The 15,544-nt window shown below is 32.0% G+C and overlaps 6 protein-coding genes across 6 annotated transcripts; 4 read left to right on the top strand and 2 right to left on the bottom strand.

Annotated features, from left to right (window-relative positions):
* Positions 1–1,380: 1,380 nt before the first annotated feature.
* Positions 1,381–2,621, top strand: MONOS_3202 (uncharacterized protein; the record flags this gene model as incomplete). The annotated part of the gene is made up of 2 exons (XM_067873187.1): positions 1,381–1,482; positions 1,545–2,621. 2 exons carry the CDS (start codon positions 1,381–1,383, stop codon positions 2,619–2,621), a joined length of 1,179 nt encoding a protein of 392 aa, XP_067728013.1.
* A 1,722-nt stretch (positions 2,622–4,343) lies between these two features.
* Positions 4,344–5,718, top strand: MONOS_3201 (putative pogo transposable element; the record flags this gene model as incomplete). The annotated part of the gene is made up of 2 exons (XM_067873186.1): positions 4,344–4,655; positions 4,705–5,718. 2 exons carry the CDS (start codon positions 4,344–4,346, stop codon positions 5,716–5,718), a joined length of 1,326 nt encoding a protein of 441 aa, XP_067728012.1.
* A 3,028-nt stretch (positions 5,719–8,746) lies between these two features.
* MONOS_3200 (putative chaperone DnaJ domain protein) lies at positions 8,747–10,427 on the top strand. The gene is made up of 2 exons (XM_067873185.1): positions 8,747–8,814; positions 8,931–10,427. The coding sequence occupies exon 2, from the start codon at positions 8,938–8,940 to the stop codon at positions 10,075–10,077; it is 1,140 nt and encodes a 379-aa protein (XP_067728011.1). The 5' UTR covers positions 8,747–8,814; positions 8,931–8,937; the 3' UTR covers positions 10,078–10,427.
* A 240-nt stretch (positions 10,428–10,667) lies between these two features.
* On the top strand, positions 10,668–11,969 carry MONOS_3199 (putative translocon-associated protein subunit alpha). The gene is made up of 2 exons (XM_067873182.1): positions 10,668–10,753; positions 10,882–11,969. Exons 1-2 carry the CDS (start codon positions 10,708–10,710, stop codon positions 11,745–11,747), a joined length of 912 nt encoding a protein of 303 aa, XP_067728010.1. The 5' UTR covers positions 10,668–10,707; the 3' UTR covers positions 11,748–11,969.
* A 119-nt stretch (positions 11,970–12,088) lies between these two features.
* On the bottom strand, positions 12,089–12,902 carry MONOS_3198 (uncharacterized protein). Its single transcript, XM_067873181.1, has 2 exons — positions 12,817–12,902; positions 12,089–12,757 (listed from the first exon to the last, which is right to left on the bottom strand). Exons 1-2 carry the CDS (start codon positions 12,877–12,879, stop codon positions 12,326–12,328), a joined length of 495 nt encoding a protein of 164 aa, XP_067728009.1. The 5' UTR covers positions 12,880–12,902; the 3' UTR covers positions 12,089–12,325.
* A 267-nt stretch (positions 12,903–13,169) lies between these two features.
* Positions 13,170–15,141, bottom strand: MONOS_3197 (putative cell cycle control protein). The gene is made up of 7 exons (XM_067873180.1): positions 15,061–15,141; positions 14,881–15,014; positions 14,626–14,827; positions 14,342–14,559; positions 14,040–14,196; positions 13,773–13,850; positions 13,170–13,716 (listed from the first exon to the last, which is right to left on the bottom strand). The coding sequence occupies exons 1-7, from the start codon at positions 15,113–15,115 to the stop codon at positions 13,604–13,606; spliced, it is 957 nt and encodes a 318-aa protein (XP_067728008.1). The 5' UTR covers positions 15,116–15,141; the 3' UTR covers positions 13,170–13,603.
* Positions 15,142–15,544: the final 403 nt, after the last annotated feature.

Raw genomic sequence — 15,544 nt, 5'->3', positions numbered from 1 at the left:
ATTCGTACTCAGAGAAAATTATTTTTTATATTTCGGAGAAACTTGAAATCCTATTACTCCGAAATATAAAAAATAATTTTCTCTGAGTACGAATGAGGCGATTTTAAAAGTCTGGTATGGCACGTGAGTTTGCATTGATGAGATATATTTTGAGGAAAATGAACAGAATTTTTCTTCTTGAGGTTATTGAGATATGGACCTTGTCCGGTATTTTGTGCGATATCTGTTATTAATATGAAAATCTTCATGTAATAATTCTTATTATTTTGAAAAAATTGAATTTTTTTCTTATGTGATCAAGTTCCCAATATTTATTTTATTTGACACGAAATGTCAATTGAGGAATAATTTTGTCACAATTTGTCGTGGACAGTCACTGACGGTCACTGACGGTCACTGACAAAAGAGAAAAAACGACAAGATATTACAGATCCTATCAACATATCTTTTCCAATTTGCTTTGAAAAGTCTTTGGAAGTTTTTGCAATTGTTTATTTAATATTAATACAAAATATTTTTTTTTTCTTTTTCTTTTTCTTTTTCTTTTTCTTTTTCTTTTTTCTTTTTTTTTTTTTTTTTTTGACAGACGAGGCTTCAAGTTATTTGTCAGGTCACAGATGTATAATGAAGATATCAAAAATAAGTATTTTCACTTTTCAGAGTTCTTTTGTTATTATTCAAGTGAAATTTTCGAACAGAAAATTTTGCATGAAAAAAGATGACTTCAAAAATAGTCACATATAAACCTGTGTGACGTGAGGTGAGTTTTGTCTTCACGTCCGTCAGGAACGAATTTCCACGTCAGTGGTTTTTTTTTTTTTTTTTTTGTTTTTTTTTGTTTTTCATAATTAATAAATAAGAAAACTTATTCTTTTCAAGCGCTCTTTTATATTTTCTATTAGAGATTTAACGAGAATAATTTTAGAAAGGAATAATTTCTGAATCAAATTTTCATATCCCATTAATCCATTTTAATATCGATTTTTTATTGAATTGCTTCTATGTCAGAGATCCCTCACGCCTTAATCGATTCATCCTTCTATTCAGAACAAACCACTTCATATAAAATGCATGCTCTTCGTTAAATGCTGCTGTTGTACATGTCGGCTCCGAAACTCAAAGAGTGAAACTTGGAAGACTACATTCCTTTGATGTTAACAGTCATCGCTTCGAGTGGTGCGAATGGGAAAATATTTCTAGCGGATGAAATCGAGGAGGAGCGCTTTCTGTGGATAGTGTAAATTCTTATCTTGCCATCACATTGTGCTCATTCAATTATTGTTCAAGCAGTTGGGATGGGGGAGCGTTGTTTTTTTTTTTTTTTTTTTTTGTTAAAGTTAAATATAATGCAATCCAATTTCACAAATTGTTCTGGATATCATGGAGGAGCAGCAGCAATATGGAATCCACAATCAAATTCTGTTTGGACATTCTCAGAAAGCAGAGTGGAAAGTTGTTCAATCACAAACTGGTGCGGAACTGGTTGGTTTTTTGCTATCAGCACCTTATCTTCAAACGGTCAATTTTTGTTTTTCGAATGCAAGTGTATTTCAAATTCTGGTGGAGATTCTGCTGGTGCTCTCACATTCAATTGGCCTCCTCAAGTGAAGCCAAATCAATTTTTGATTGATGATTGCCAATTTATAAATAATAAACTGACTGCTTCTTCCACATACGGAGGAGCTGCGCTGTGTTGCACAGCAACTTATTCCTGGATGAGTGGAACAAAATTTATCACTTTTTGTTTCTTTGATGGAAATACAGCAAAAAACGGCAGGGGGAATGATGTGTTCTTCAATGGAAACAGCATCACTCAATCCCCATTCGAGAATTGCGGATCAACAACTCCATCTAAAAGAGTCTGGAACAACTACACAGCTGATAGTGATGTGTTCAACGGCTGGCTCCCCCTCATCGCTCAAAACAAAATTGTTGCAAATGGAAGATCAGATATCGATGCATGTGGCAGGCCCCAACAGACCCCATGTGCCACCATCGAATATGCCCTCAATAGCTTCATTTCCCTCCTCCAAGACGCTTCCCTCACCCTCCTCACCTCAATATTTGTTCCCATTCAAACACTCACTTTTAGCGAGGTTGACACAAAAATCAATGGAAATGGCACAGATGCCACCACCATCGCCTCCAGTGGCATTCCCCAACCACCAAACTCACATTCACAGTCATCACAGTCATCACAGTCATCATCATCATATTCATCATATTCATCATTTTCATCTGCATCTTCTTCACCAGATCCATCTGCCACTTCTGCCCTCTTCCAACAGACCCAGGGCTCCCTCACAGTCTCTGCCCTCGCCATCGCCCACAACTCCACAAATCACATCACCCCCATCTTCTTCCACCTCTCCCAAAACTCCCCTTCCCTCAACCTCAACACAACCACCATCACCGGAACAACCCCATCTTCATCATCAATCACAACCCCCCTCTTCTTCATCACTGCTGGCTCCCTCGCCCTCAACCACACAGCAATCACCAGTCTCACCCTCAACAGCCAAAGCATCTTCCACCTCACCTCCCCCACAGCTACACTCACTCTTAACTCCTCCACCTCAACAATTTCGTTGTTGGCAAAAGAAACAAAACGAAAAATATAGATTATTTGTTCATTTTTGAGGTTAATTCTTCATTCATTTCATTTTATCTGAATAACAACAAAAATATACAGACTTCAATCATTACTAATAATATTTTCTTTCGATACGATTTATGACATGGATCAAAGTTTTATAATTATTACGTGGATGGGTTGAATTTAAAAAAAAATTATTCTCTACAATAAATTAACTGTCTAGGCAATCTTTGAGTATCTTTAATCTTCAAATATTCGATGGATTCATGTGTTTGTTCACCTCCAGCTGGATTCTGTATTTAGAGAATGGATAAGAGTTCGGAGAAGACACGAATCAACATTTTTCATATCTTTATTCGAAAAGAATGCTTCAAAAAAATGTTCAGAAAATCTTAAATTTCTCGATTTCACTATTTTTATTTTCAACAATATATGAATGAGTATTTGTATCATTCAGAGATATTGCTTCTGTCATAATGTTTTCAGTGAAAAATTCATTAGTCGGGAGTTCAGTTGGATTTTCAGAGAAAATAATGAATATTTTTCAAGAAGCAAAGTTGAAGATGATTGATGTTTCACGTAAGTTGATGAAATGGATAAATGCTAATTTGCATTTTCAGAAGAGATGGTTGAATGAAAAATTAGAAAGCAATATTTCTATGAAGATAAGTATATCGATGCTGAATCTTCAATTCATTTGTTCATGTAACGAAGAGACGAAAACAAACAAAGAAGGGTGAATTTTCTGAAGACATGAAATGCGAAAGGTGATGTTCTTTATTAACTTCTGAAAACCAGTTCGTGAAAATCACTTCATTTGAACAAACCATTCACAAATGAAACTTCGAGCTGGATGTTTTGTTGAATTAACTCGCAGTGACATTTTCTTCATTTGTTCTTCACAATAGACAATATATTTTGATTTCTGCAATATTATCTTGATAAAAGCTCAAAAAAAACTTTATATCTCAAACCATTTTATTGGAGGCAAAGATAAATGTAACTCTTTTACCAAAGAGTTAAAATTTGCTTTTTTGATCAACTCATGGAGACACTGACTTGACCTGACGGGCATAACCGTCAATGACGATCTGAAATTCCTTTTTTGCCTTTTCGTCAGTATCCCATTGAAATAAAAATCTTGAATTTTGATCAAAAAAAAAAAAATAAAACAATGTGAGAGTGAATTTTTTATGCAAAAAAGTTATATGAAAATGAAATGAATAAAGTTAATAATTCCTTTTTGATTAATTACTTCAGAAATAACCACAATTAATTACTGACGCGAATATTTTCGTTAAGTCCGTCAGAAACGTAAATATTCACGTCAGTAGTCATTACGTCACACAGGTTTAGTCACATATATGAAATAAATTAACTTAAAGAATTCTTTTCACATAAAAAATTTTCAATTATTCAAAAAGAAGCACAAAAATAAATTGGAAAATAGATAAAAAATAATGAACATTATTTAATATCATTTATATTTCAACAACAATAATATCATTTGACTTTTATTGATCATTGTCAAGTTTAAGAGAACTTGAAGTCGTTCGAATTTTCCACTCTGCTTTAAAGTTTTTCAATTTTGTTAAAAATTTTCTTCAATAATATCAATGGATGCGACAAATTATATTATTTATATTTAAACAAAAAATTCTTTTTTGATAGTTGGGGAGTTAACCCGCTCAGGGGAGTTAACCCGCTCAGATGATCAAAAATCAACCCATTTTTTGTTTGGAAAAAAATGTCAAAGATTGAGCAAGAGATCCACAGAATTGCAGCATCCAGCGAAGCGAGGCTTCTGGAAACTCCTCACGAGAAAGGTCTTCACTTGCATCTTGTTTGCGGATTCAAAAAGGCGGAAATTGAACAAGCAAGTATTATTTCCAGACATTCTCTAAAAAGAGCAGAAAAAGCTCAAAAGGAGAATCGCGTTGTTGGAAAACCCGGGAGACCTTTTCTTTTTTCAAAAACAGACGAACAAAGGTTAATTGTCAGATTGGAAGTCGATGCAGAGAAAGGAATTTTCCATTCAATGAGAGATATTGCGGAAATGGTTTGTTAGCATTCGAATTATTGTATTTTTAATTTTTAATTATTTGTAGGCAAATGAAATTAGAAGAGAAAAAAGAACTGAAGAAGAAGAAGTCAAATCAGTAGACAAACACTGGCCAAGGAGATTTATTGAAAGATATCCGAAACTTGCTCTGAAAAAAGCAACAAAGTTACCAATAGGCCGTGCTGCACATAATTCGAAGCAAACTATAGGTCCCTTTTTTGACAAAGTTGCAAAGTTCTTTTCCGAAGTGAAAATTGCACCTCAATTGTTGTTCAATTTGGATGAAACATCAACTGTATTTTCAAAATCTTCAGAAGATGTCGTGGTTCCGTCTTCTTCTTCAGTTCAGCCAATCATTCCAGAGCCTTCGTTGCCAAATTCAACGTGTATTGTTTTTCTCACAAGCGCAGATGGAGTGAGATATTTAACTCCAATTCTTATCCCATATTCGACAATTCCAAAAGAATATGTTGAAGCTACAACAGAAAATGAGGTATTCATACCATGTTCAACTGGACACATGACAACTGCATGCTTTCTGGATACATTTCAAAAAGCAATCCTTCCGAGCATAAACAAAAAGCGAATTGCCATAGGACTACAACACAATCACGCGGCTTTGGTGATGGATGGAGGAACAGGGCATTTTTCCACAGAGATCGTAAAATTATGCAAAGATAATTTAATCGATCTTATCCAACTCCCCTCGCATACCTCTCACTTGCTGCAACCCAACGATCAGTACATTTTTGCCAACATGAAAAAATGTTTCAAAAAGTCAACTGAATGTGGGAAAACAAACACGGCTAGCGAAAGAAGAAAAGAATTTATTTCCGTTTTAAAGGAAGCAATTGCAATGGCTTCGTTTCCATCTACAATTAAAGCCAGCTGGAGAGTGACAGGCCTTCATCCATTAAATCCAGATGCTGTTCTTGCTCAACTGCCAGAGAAGCCTCCAGAATGGGCAGAAATTGCTTCATCATCAAACAGGGCACCGGAAGGAGCAATATCTGGGAAAATTTGGCTCAGTTCTGATGATTTGTCTGATATTGGAATATGATAAAGTTTTTCAATTTTTTTATCCTCTCTTAATTATTTTTCATCCTTTATTAGATTTTTTCCACAAACATTCTGCTATAATGTTACAACCAACGATTTTTGTTTGTTTTCGAAGAGAAAAATGAAAACTGTAAAAGGAAAAATGTTCTGACTTCTGTGATCATCTGAGCGGGTTAACTCCCCTGAGCGGGTTAACTCCCCGACTAGACATGTCACGATGGTGTAGTTGGTTATCACATATGCTTCACACGCATGAGGTCTCCGGTTCGATCCCGGATCGTGACAATTTTTTGGTTTTCCACCAGAAATTAACAAAGTTATTGCGAAAAAAATTTTGATAAAAATTACTATTACTGATAAATATAACAGTTTGATTTAAATGGAAAACAAATTTCTTTTATATTTGAATGTTCTCAATACAAATTAATATTTTTATCTTCTTTTTCATGAAGGAAAATGAAAACAATCGTTTTTTCTAAGATCTACAAAACAATAACTAACAAAAACATCCTCAAGTCCTTCTTCCTCAAATTTTGCAAGTGTTCTTCTCTTGATCATGATAAGTTTTGTTTCAATGTTTTCCCCTCGAATTTTCATGAAATCTTTCATAAAAATCATGTTCGTTTCTGTGAGTAGAAAACTGGTTAAATGCAGCATCGTCTTGATTTTCTTCGCTTTCAGTTTCGATGCTCTCGTCATCCTTCTGATCAAGATTTTCATTCAATTTTCTATTCAGAATTTTGAAAACTGATCTAAGAACTATGAAGCAAAATATTTTAGTTTCGTCACTGTTTATTGATTGACAATATTACTCCAAAATGGCTTCTACTGCTCCGCTCATCAACAAATCAACAACGTTTATCTTCCCCATTTTATACTTTTCTTCAAAAATATGTATGCATTCCTCTGAAATTTCATGCTTAACAATCATTGCATCCTTGCTTATCCTTGATAAGCAAGTTATAAATTCATTTGTCTCTTCTTTCTGAGGCTTTCCTATTTCAAAAAGTCCAGAAAATGTTTTTAGCCATCTCATTAAAGTCCATGTATCTTTCAATTGATCCATTTTCTTTCCCTTATTGCTCCAATCCACAATTTTCAACAGCCCTTTTAATTCTGCAATAAATTCTCTCACAAAATGCAACTCACTCACAAATATATTTCCCAGTTCTTTGTTGTTAAAATACCTGCAATAGAAAAATTCCCAAGCAGATAGATATGCCATATGAGTAAGATTGTGATGGTGTTGATGATACTTGATAATATATGTGATCTGATTCAAGAACAATTCTTTATTCAATTCCTACATTTAAAAATTAATAATCAATAATCATTAGCAAAAATTATCAAACAGGGAAAATGCCTATTCCCAATAAAGAAAGTAATTCCAATTCAACTTTGATCTTATTTTCCTTGCTTTCCTCTTTGTTCAAAGCAACTTTTAGAAGACAACACACACAAATTGAAACTAACTCTTTGGACACATTGCGACAAAAAACAAATTCGCACGATAGAAGATAGGATTCACATAGATCTATTCAGTTTTTCATTCATTCTTTCTTTTTTCTTTTCTTCCTCAAAAATCATCTTCTCAAACGTTATGCGCAAACAAGAGTTATAAAAGGCGTCATTGTGCACATTTTTCAAAACGGAAAAATATCCAATGTGTTTTAACAAAAAAGTAGCTTTTATCAATGATAATTCCTTTTCTTCTATCTTTTTGCTAATTTCATCAAACATTTCTTTTGTAATAATTAAATTCAGTTCTGATGTGTTCATTTCGCTGATCAGTTCAGTAACATTGGTGATATTCAATTTATTTTCTCCATCAAGGTATATTTTTAATCTCGTTAATATTTCTACAAAGAAAAACAATTTTTTTAATTCAATTGTTTTCCTTATCAAAATAAAAGTGCATTTAAACCTTTAATATTTTCTAAAAAGCTCATCTTTTGAATTTTTCTTATTAAAAAGAATCGAGTTATGTTTGAAATCTACAAATTATGAAAGTTGAAGATCAAATTATTTTTGAATCAACAATAAAATCACTTCAAAATTATTCACTAAAATTTCTTTGGGTATTTTTTAATCGAATGTGCTTTTAAGATATTTTGACCTATTTTATTAATTCTTTGAAAAAATTGACCAATCTCTTTCATTCATAATTCAACTTTTTTGAATTTGTAAAATTTCGAATCAAACGATGATTGAAAAAATGATTTTATTTTTATAATTGTCAATATGAACATTTTTCTTTCAAAAAATGTTAAAATACAAAATAAATGACTAATTCATTTATAAGAATTATATTCTTTGCAATTTTCTCAAATAAACTCATTTGAATTATCCTTACAAAATTATTTATCCATTTTTCTTGAAGAATTACGCTTCAGTATTTATTTATCATTTCTCAAAAAGGATTTTTTTTTGTGTGATTTCTATTCTGCATTTTCATTTCTTTGAAGTAACATTATTTATGAAAAATAAAGAAAGTGCATTGTTTTGAGTTTGATTTCTTGTGTTCAATTACATGTTCATCAATCACAAATTACAAAAGATTATTTATTTATCGAAATGTGGAATAATAACGTGTGGAAAAATATTGTGAACAAAAATTTCATCCGTTGAAATGTTCAAAAGCATTAATTTGAAAATTTGTGAAGATAGAATATATAATTTTCTCAAAGGAAATTGTTTTTTCACGCATTTTTTATATTAATCAAAAATATTTGAAAGATTTGTAAATCTTTTTCAAAAAATGAATTTGTGTTCAGTTTCATAATATTATATATTTTTATGATTTTTGATTGGAATTTTCTATTTGGGACGATATTATTTGCTTTTTGAATTTCGTTTTGTACAATATTTTCAAATATTTTTCTCAATTTTTTTTGATTTTTCTTTATTTTTTTGCAAGAGAATGTCACACTTTTGGATTTATTATTGAAGAAAAAGTTTGGAACAAATAGCTGTCTTGTTCATTTATGCAAGAATTGTGCTCCTTTTTTTGTTTTGATCGAACCAATATCATTATAGGCTGATCATTTTCTTGGTTCCTTTTCCATTAAACTTGTGCAAATAGGATTCTAATATACACGTTTGCATAAAATACCATTTGTTATATGTTTTATATATTGATGCACTTTTGACTTCTGTTGCTTTTTGTTTTTGTTGCTTTATGTTTTTTTATAATTACTTTTTTTAAACATTTAGAAGAACTATGAAAATTTCGGTGATACTTGGAATTATACTACTACAATTTGTGAGTGCGCGAGATTATTATGAAGTTTTGGGGGTCTCGAGAACTGCAACAGAAAAGGAGATAAAAAGAGCATATAAGAAATTGTCGCTGAAATATCATCCAGATAAAAATAAGGACGTGCCAAAAGAAGAAGCAGAAAAACTTTTTGCAGAAATTGCATATGCTTACGAAGTTCTTTCAGATCCAGACAAGCGTCGAACCTACGATCAACATGGTGAAAAAGCCGTACAACAAGGACAAACAAGCGGTGGAAATGATCCACTTTCGATTTTCAAACGTTTTATGGGTGGACAAGATACAACACCAGGAAAAAAACAGAAACAACCCGGCCGTGATCTTCCTGCAATATTGGAATGCGATCTTGAAGAGCTTTACATCGGTACATCAGTTGATATTGTTGTAAACCATCGAACAATCTGTCCAAAATGTGCAGGGACGGGAGCAAAACGTGGCGGGATGACTACTTGCCCCCATTGTAACGGAAAAGGAGCTTACTTACAGCAACAACAAACACCAATTGGAATTCTCCAAATGCAAAAGCAATGCGATCATTGCCAGGGCACAGGAAAGGTCGTTGGTCAGAAATGCGGAAAATGCAAAGGAGAGGGAACTGTTCTCACAGAAGATAAGCAAGTGGTGTTTGTTGATCCAGGAGCAAAGGATGGAGAAGAGATGTCGTATCAGGAAATGGGGGATGCATCAAGCGACTACGAGACAGGAAGATTGGTTCTCAAGATCAGAGAGCGTCCACACCCGTTATATACTCGAAAGGGAAACGACTTGCACACATTTGTGGTGATATCCATTCACGATGCGCTTATCGGGCTGGAGGCGAAAGTCAAGCAGCTTGACGGACGAACAATCACCATCGACAGAAGAGGGATGTGCACAGCGCACGGAGAAGTGGTGAAAGTGCCAGGGGAAGGAATGCCCATCAAAGACGACGTGTCATTTGGAGTTAAAGGCGATTTGTATGTGGAGTTCCGCGTGCAGTTCCCTCAAACATTGACCGAGGAGCAGAAGAAGTTGGTTGAACAGCTCTTCCCAGAAACACAAAAGGAGAAAGCAAATTCTGAACAAGCTAAGACCGAGTTGTAATTATGAAGTAAAATTATAAAATTAACTCAATCAAAATGAAAAATCAATATTTTAAAGGTATCTTGAAGCGAATTTTGTTTGGAAAAGTTGTTTGCAATAGATAGGCAAGAATAACAACACAATTCACAACCAAGCATTAAATGAAAAAACTAATGAATTCTCTTCTTCTGAAAGTATTTGTTTGAAAGTTGTTTTAAATCTTGCGTGATTTTTCTTTCTATTTTCTGATCATTTTTATACTTTTCTGGGATCTAACATTGATTAATAATCTTTTTTTCTCTTTGCACCTCATAATCTTTCATTGGTTATTTCAACAAAAAAATTTATAAAAACGGAAAAAAAGATTGTTATTTTCCACATATCATTTTTATCTTCTGTTTCTTATTTTCGCTGTGTTTATCATTTTTTAAAAAATAGCTGAATATTCATGAATAAAATAACTGGATGCTTTTCCATCATTCAAAGGATAAAAAAAGAAAACTCATAAAGTGATATTCATATAAAATAAAATTATAAATTAGATTTTTTTTTGGTTGATTTGATTTTTTGATCATGAACCATAACTTTCAGATTAAATAATACCCTTGTTCGACCGGAATAAAAGTCGTCAAGACTCAATCTCTTGAAATCATGCATTTTATTTCATTATTCTTTTTAGCTGCTTTGTATTCAAAAGGTTTCGATATTTATAGAATCATTTTCTTCATTTTACAATTTCATTCAAAAAATTTATAAAATTCAATTTGTCATTTGACATGCTTTTCTTCTGCGATAAAAAAAATTAATAAATATTTGCATTACCAGCACTGTTCGTTAAAGGACAAGAAGATGATGTTGAAATTGGAACTGGAGATTCAAATGAAGATTATGAGATTCCCGCTGAACAAAGAAGTCGATCCCGTGAAACTGCAGAGTTGCTTGACAATTTAAGAGAGCCAAGTCCAAACGTTGAATCAAAAACAAAAATGTTGCTCACGAGAGAAGGATCAAAGATTTGCCCAGGAGATGTTGTTTCTTTGCTGATTGGATTCGAAAATAATGGAAGCAAAACTTTTTATGTCACTGATATTGTTGCTGCTATGACTGCTCCTTATGAACCAACACAATATTTCCGTAATTATTCAGCAATGCATCATAACATTTCCGTTCGTTCAAATGAAATTCACACATTCGAATATGCATTTAAAGTTGATCCTCGAATTAACCCTTATGAATACGGAGTGGTTGCAGTTGTATTTTATCACGATTCAAAAGGAAATGAATACAGCACTGTTGTCGCAAACATGACACTTCCAGTTTCTGATGCACCAGGAGAAATCGGAACAAGATCATTTTTGATTATTGTCGCTCTTATCGTTGCAGGATCTATTGGTGGATACATGGCTCGGGAAAGCATTAAAAATTATGCAAAGGATACATACACAAAAATTAAAACAAAGGGATTCAAGAAGCCAAAAAAGAAGAATGACAAATCATCCAAATCACCATCTGGTTCATATTCCCCCGCACCCAAAAAGTCCGTTGAAGAGAGAGAACAAGATTCCTGGCTTTCTGGAACCAATTCTCAAGGTTACAAGAAAACAAGAAAAGTATCTGCTTCACCTGCGAAATCTTCCCAAAGGAAGGATAGAGGCAGATCTCCTGCTCCGTCTCCTTTAGGAAGTAAGTAACCTCAATCAACATTATCCAAGGAGTTATTGAGAAAGTTAAAACATTTTCAAATACATTGGGAAATTTGTCTTTCATCACAATACACTTTTTTATACATAGTTTTTTACACCTCACTTGTTATTTCGATGATTTCTTGCGTTTTTTTGCATAACTGAAGATCAGGTCATTTTTCAATGCTTGCATTGAAATTGCAAAGATAAAACTTTGAGAGTTTTTTTAATGGTTTATTGTTACAAGAAATATTTATAGATTATCCAAATCATTCGTTACAAAAACAGATTTTGAAAAATCACAGATGTAATTCTCAACTTTTAACAAATTCAACAAGTTATCACACACCTTTTAAGTACAGTTGATATCATGATTAAACAAAAAACAAAAATGACTTTTGGAAAAATATGTTGTTTTTTGTGAGATTTATTGAAATTTATGAATAAAGACTATATATTTCATAAAATGATAAAAGTGCCCACTTACAAAAACCTTTCACATCATTTGCCATCTGAATTTTCACACACATGCTATTGAAAGCTTGTAAACAAATATTCAATCGGATAAAAGTTAAAAATATAAAAAGTCACTGTGTCTTCATTTTCTTTGAATTCAAATTTGACGTTTTCTTCTTGGGCCTACGTGAAATTTGCTTATCATTGTTTGCCGGGATTTTTTCTTCGATATTTTTGCTTTTCATTCTGTAGTTCAAAAGGATCATCAATCCAATTTGAACAGTCAGCAATAATGCAATACCTGCAGTTACATATATCCAATGATTTTCCACCGCAAGCCAATTAACAAAGCGAAGAGGAAGAGGATCATTACCATTTTCATGATGAAAAGGGAATAAATGATTTGGAGCTGAGTGTGGTCTCGAGCTTGATTTCGTGGTATCTTTTTGTTTATTCACAAATAAAGATCGTCCAATATTGCTCTTTTCATCATCATCAAGTTCATCCTCTTCACAATCTTCTTCCCTAAAAGGATTTTGTTCTTCTTTGCATGGTTTTTGCTTCTTAAAAGTAACAATTAAAATTGAAATATTTCACCTAGGTTAAATTAGTGACGAAAAACCTTGGCGTGACCAAATAAAGACAGAAGGATTAGTGCAAAGAATAATGAAAAATGACTTTTCATTTTTTTCAGCAAAGGAAAAAAAATGGTTTCTGTTAAAGTGATTGTTTATGTTTTAAAAGAAAAAAGCTTTGAAAAGATATTTATAAAAAAAGGAGAGGAAATATTTCTTTTTTTTTTTTAAAAAAAATACGTGTTTAAAATTTTGATTTGAAAAACTTCTTCCACCTTGAAGATTTTCAAACAAATTGCACAAAAAATATTATTTCTTAATATACTCATGAAGTTCCGAGTATATGGTTAAATCCTGCAGTAAGAAGCATTGTCAGCGCATTAAAAACTATGACGACAATCATGAGAGTTAAAACAAATCTCTTTTTTGTATCCATTTCTAATAAAAGTGTGAAAATTAAAACCAAATTCAATTCAAAAAGATATAAACAAAAAATGAAAAATAATAATTTAAATCTGGATTGAAATACCAAAGAAATAATCGTAATAACAATATTTGTAAATTTTAATGCAAATGAAAATCATTCCAACAACAGCAAATGCAAAAAACATCAAAGCATATATTCCTTGAATTCTCAATCCTGAATTTCTTTGGTGAACATTTCTACGATCATCTTTTTTGTTCATCGAAAAAAAAAGAAGGTATATTTGATCCAACAACATAAAAACGAAAAAAAGAAAAAAAAAAAAACCGAAAAAATATGTGCGATCAACTCAAAAAATAAAAAATCATTATAAGTTATATCATAGGAAATATGTGAAATGCTGAAATGCGTTATTCATCTTTTTCATCTAATAAAGGGTATTTTTTTGGGCAGAATAAAGATTTAACTGCAACAATGAGAGCAAGTATTCCACATAATCCTCCAAATACTACATACATAATACCTATTGAAAATAAAAACGATGAAATACAAAAATGAAGGAATAAATTGCGAGCAAACCAAGTAAATCATTCTTCCCTCCAAACCACGAATGCTTTGTAAATACAACGCTCTTTTCATTCAATGTTAGATTGTAATCTTGAATTTTGGTATTAAAAAACAAAATAAAAACAAGCAAACAAACAAACAAAAAAAATTACCCAAATATAAATTCAAAGAGAGAAAAACAAACGAAAAAAAAACTTTTAAAAAATGAAATAATCAATTATTTCTGCTTAAAATAGTTGCATGAAAACAAAATTTGCACTTCCTGTAAATGTAACACACTATTCACAATATTTACTTGGTAATCACCCTTCTTAAGTCCATCGGTGATAATTCCGTACATTTTCCTGAATGATGGCAGGGCAGCAGGCTTCATCCAACCGATAAACGCATCGCTCGTCACATCTTTTTGAGATCCAGCTTGCGATTTATACAGTTTCTATTGAAAAAATTTCGAAGTTAAAAAGTGAAAAATTATTTTTTGAACCAATATGAAATCGATAAAATATACCAATAATATTTTAAAAAAATAAAATAAAACAAATAATTAAATAAAAAAGTCTTTTCAAAAAGATGTCACAAACCTTATCACTAGGCCACACAATGCCATCCTTTTTAATTTCTATCTGTTGTCTAATTTCTTCTTGAGCATTTGAAGAAATGTTATTTTTGATTGATTTTGTTGCATCACCCAGATATTCAACTGAAAATATATCATTAAACATTGTATTTGCTGCAATTCCACATGGTATACGTTCCGAATCTTTAATTTGTTGATTTTCTCCAGAACGTGGATCACATTCTGCAAGATTGTCAAATGAAAATATCAAAAATTTGAATAAAAAATTTTTAAATACAAACAACAAACTGTTAAGTTCACGATCATTAAGTTTTTTCCCACGTAATTGATCGTAATCTCGAGACGTTACAAATCTTCTATGATTTTGATAGAAATGATCAAGTTGATACAGTACGTACACAGGTCCAGCAACATCTTTTTCAACATGGAAAGGAATTTCTATGACTCTATCTTTTGAAACATTATCATATCTAATTACATGCTCAAAAAGCTTGAAAAAATAAAAAAGAAATAAACTGTAAAATTTCATTTTGCAAAACACACATTTAACGAGGTCATCAACAAAGGAATCCCAATAACTATAAGCAATATGCAAAATGTGATAAGTACTATTACTAACTGTAAATTCGTCAATTTTGGGTTGATTCCTGGAAGAGTTTGCTGAGTAAAATTTGATTCTAAAAATACAGTATGTAATTATGCAAGTTAATAATTGCAACATACCAGCTTGCTCTTCTTCATACTCTTCTTCTTGGTCAGATTGACCCGATACCTCCATTTTCAGGAATATTTTTTATTGATCAGAATAAAATAACTTATTTTTATAATCCCTTACATTTTTTAAGGAAACTTCGAACAACCGCTTTGTGTTATGACACAAAAAGACGATGAAAACCGGTCGATGAGTCGATCTGTATCGTCTGAGTCAACGAGTACAGGCTTAGCTGTTGTGAGATTCAGTACTTTTGATGAATTGTTTGTAAAATAAAATTTTATTATCCATTCAGATAATTAAGAAATTTCCATTCTTAAAACAGATTGTTTTCTTCTTTATTCACATTTCATAAGGTATTTTCTGCGATTTATAGAATTATATTTTCAAATTATTTTAATAAAATTTAGGAGTCTCGTTTTCATTCGATCTTTTGGTATATATCAATCATTTTCATAACATTGCAATGCATCGCCATTCCAATGAAATTCGAAT

Source organism: Monocercomonoides exilis (genome assembly GCF_001643675.1).
Source record: "Monocercomonoides exilis strain PA203 chromosome Unknown scaffold20-1493094, whole genome shotgun sequence".
In the NCBI taxonomy this organism is placed as follows: Eukaryota; Preaxostyla; order Oxymonadida; family Polymastigidae; genus Monocercomonoides; species Monocercomonoides exilis.
This window is presented reverse-complemented; position numbering and strand designations above follow the sequence as displayed.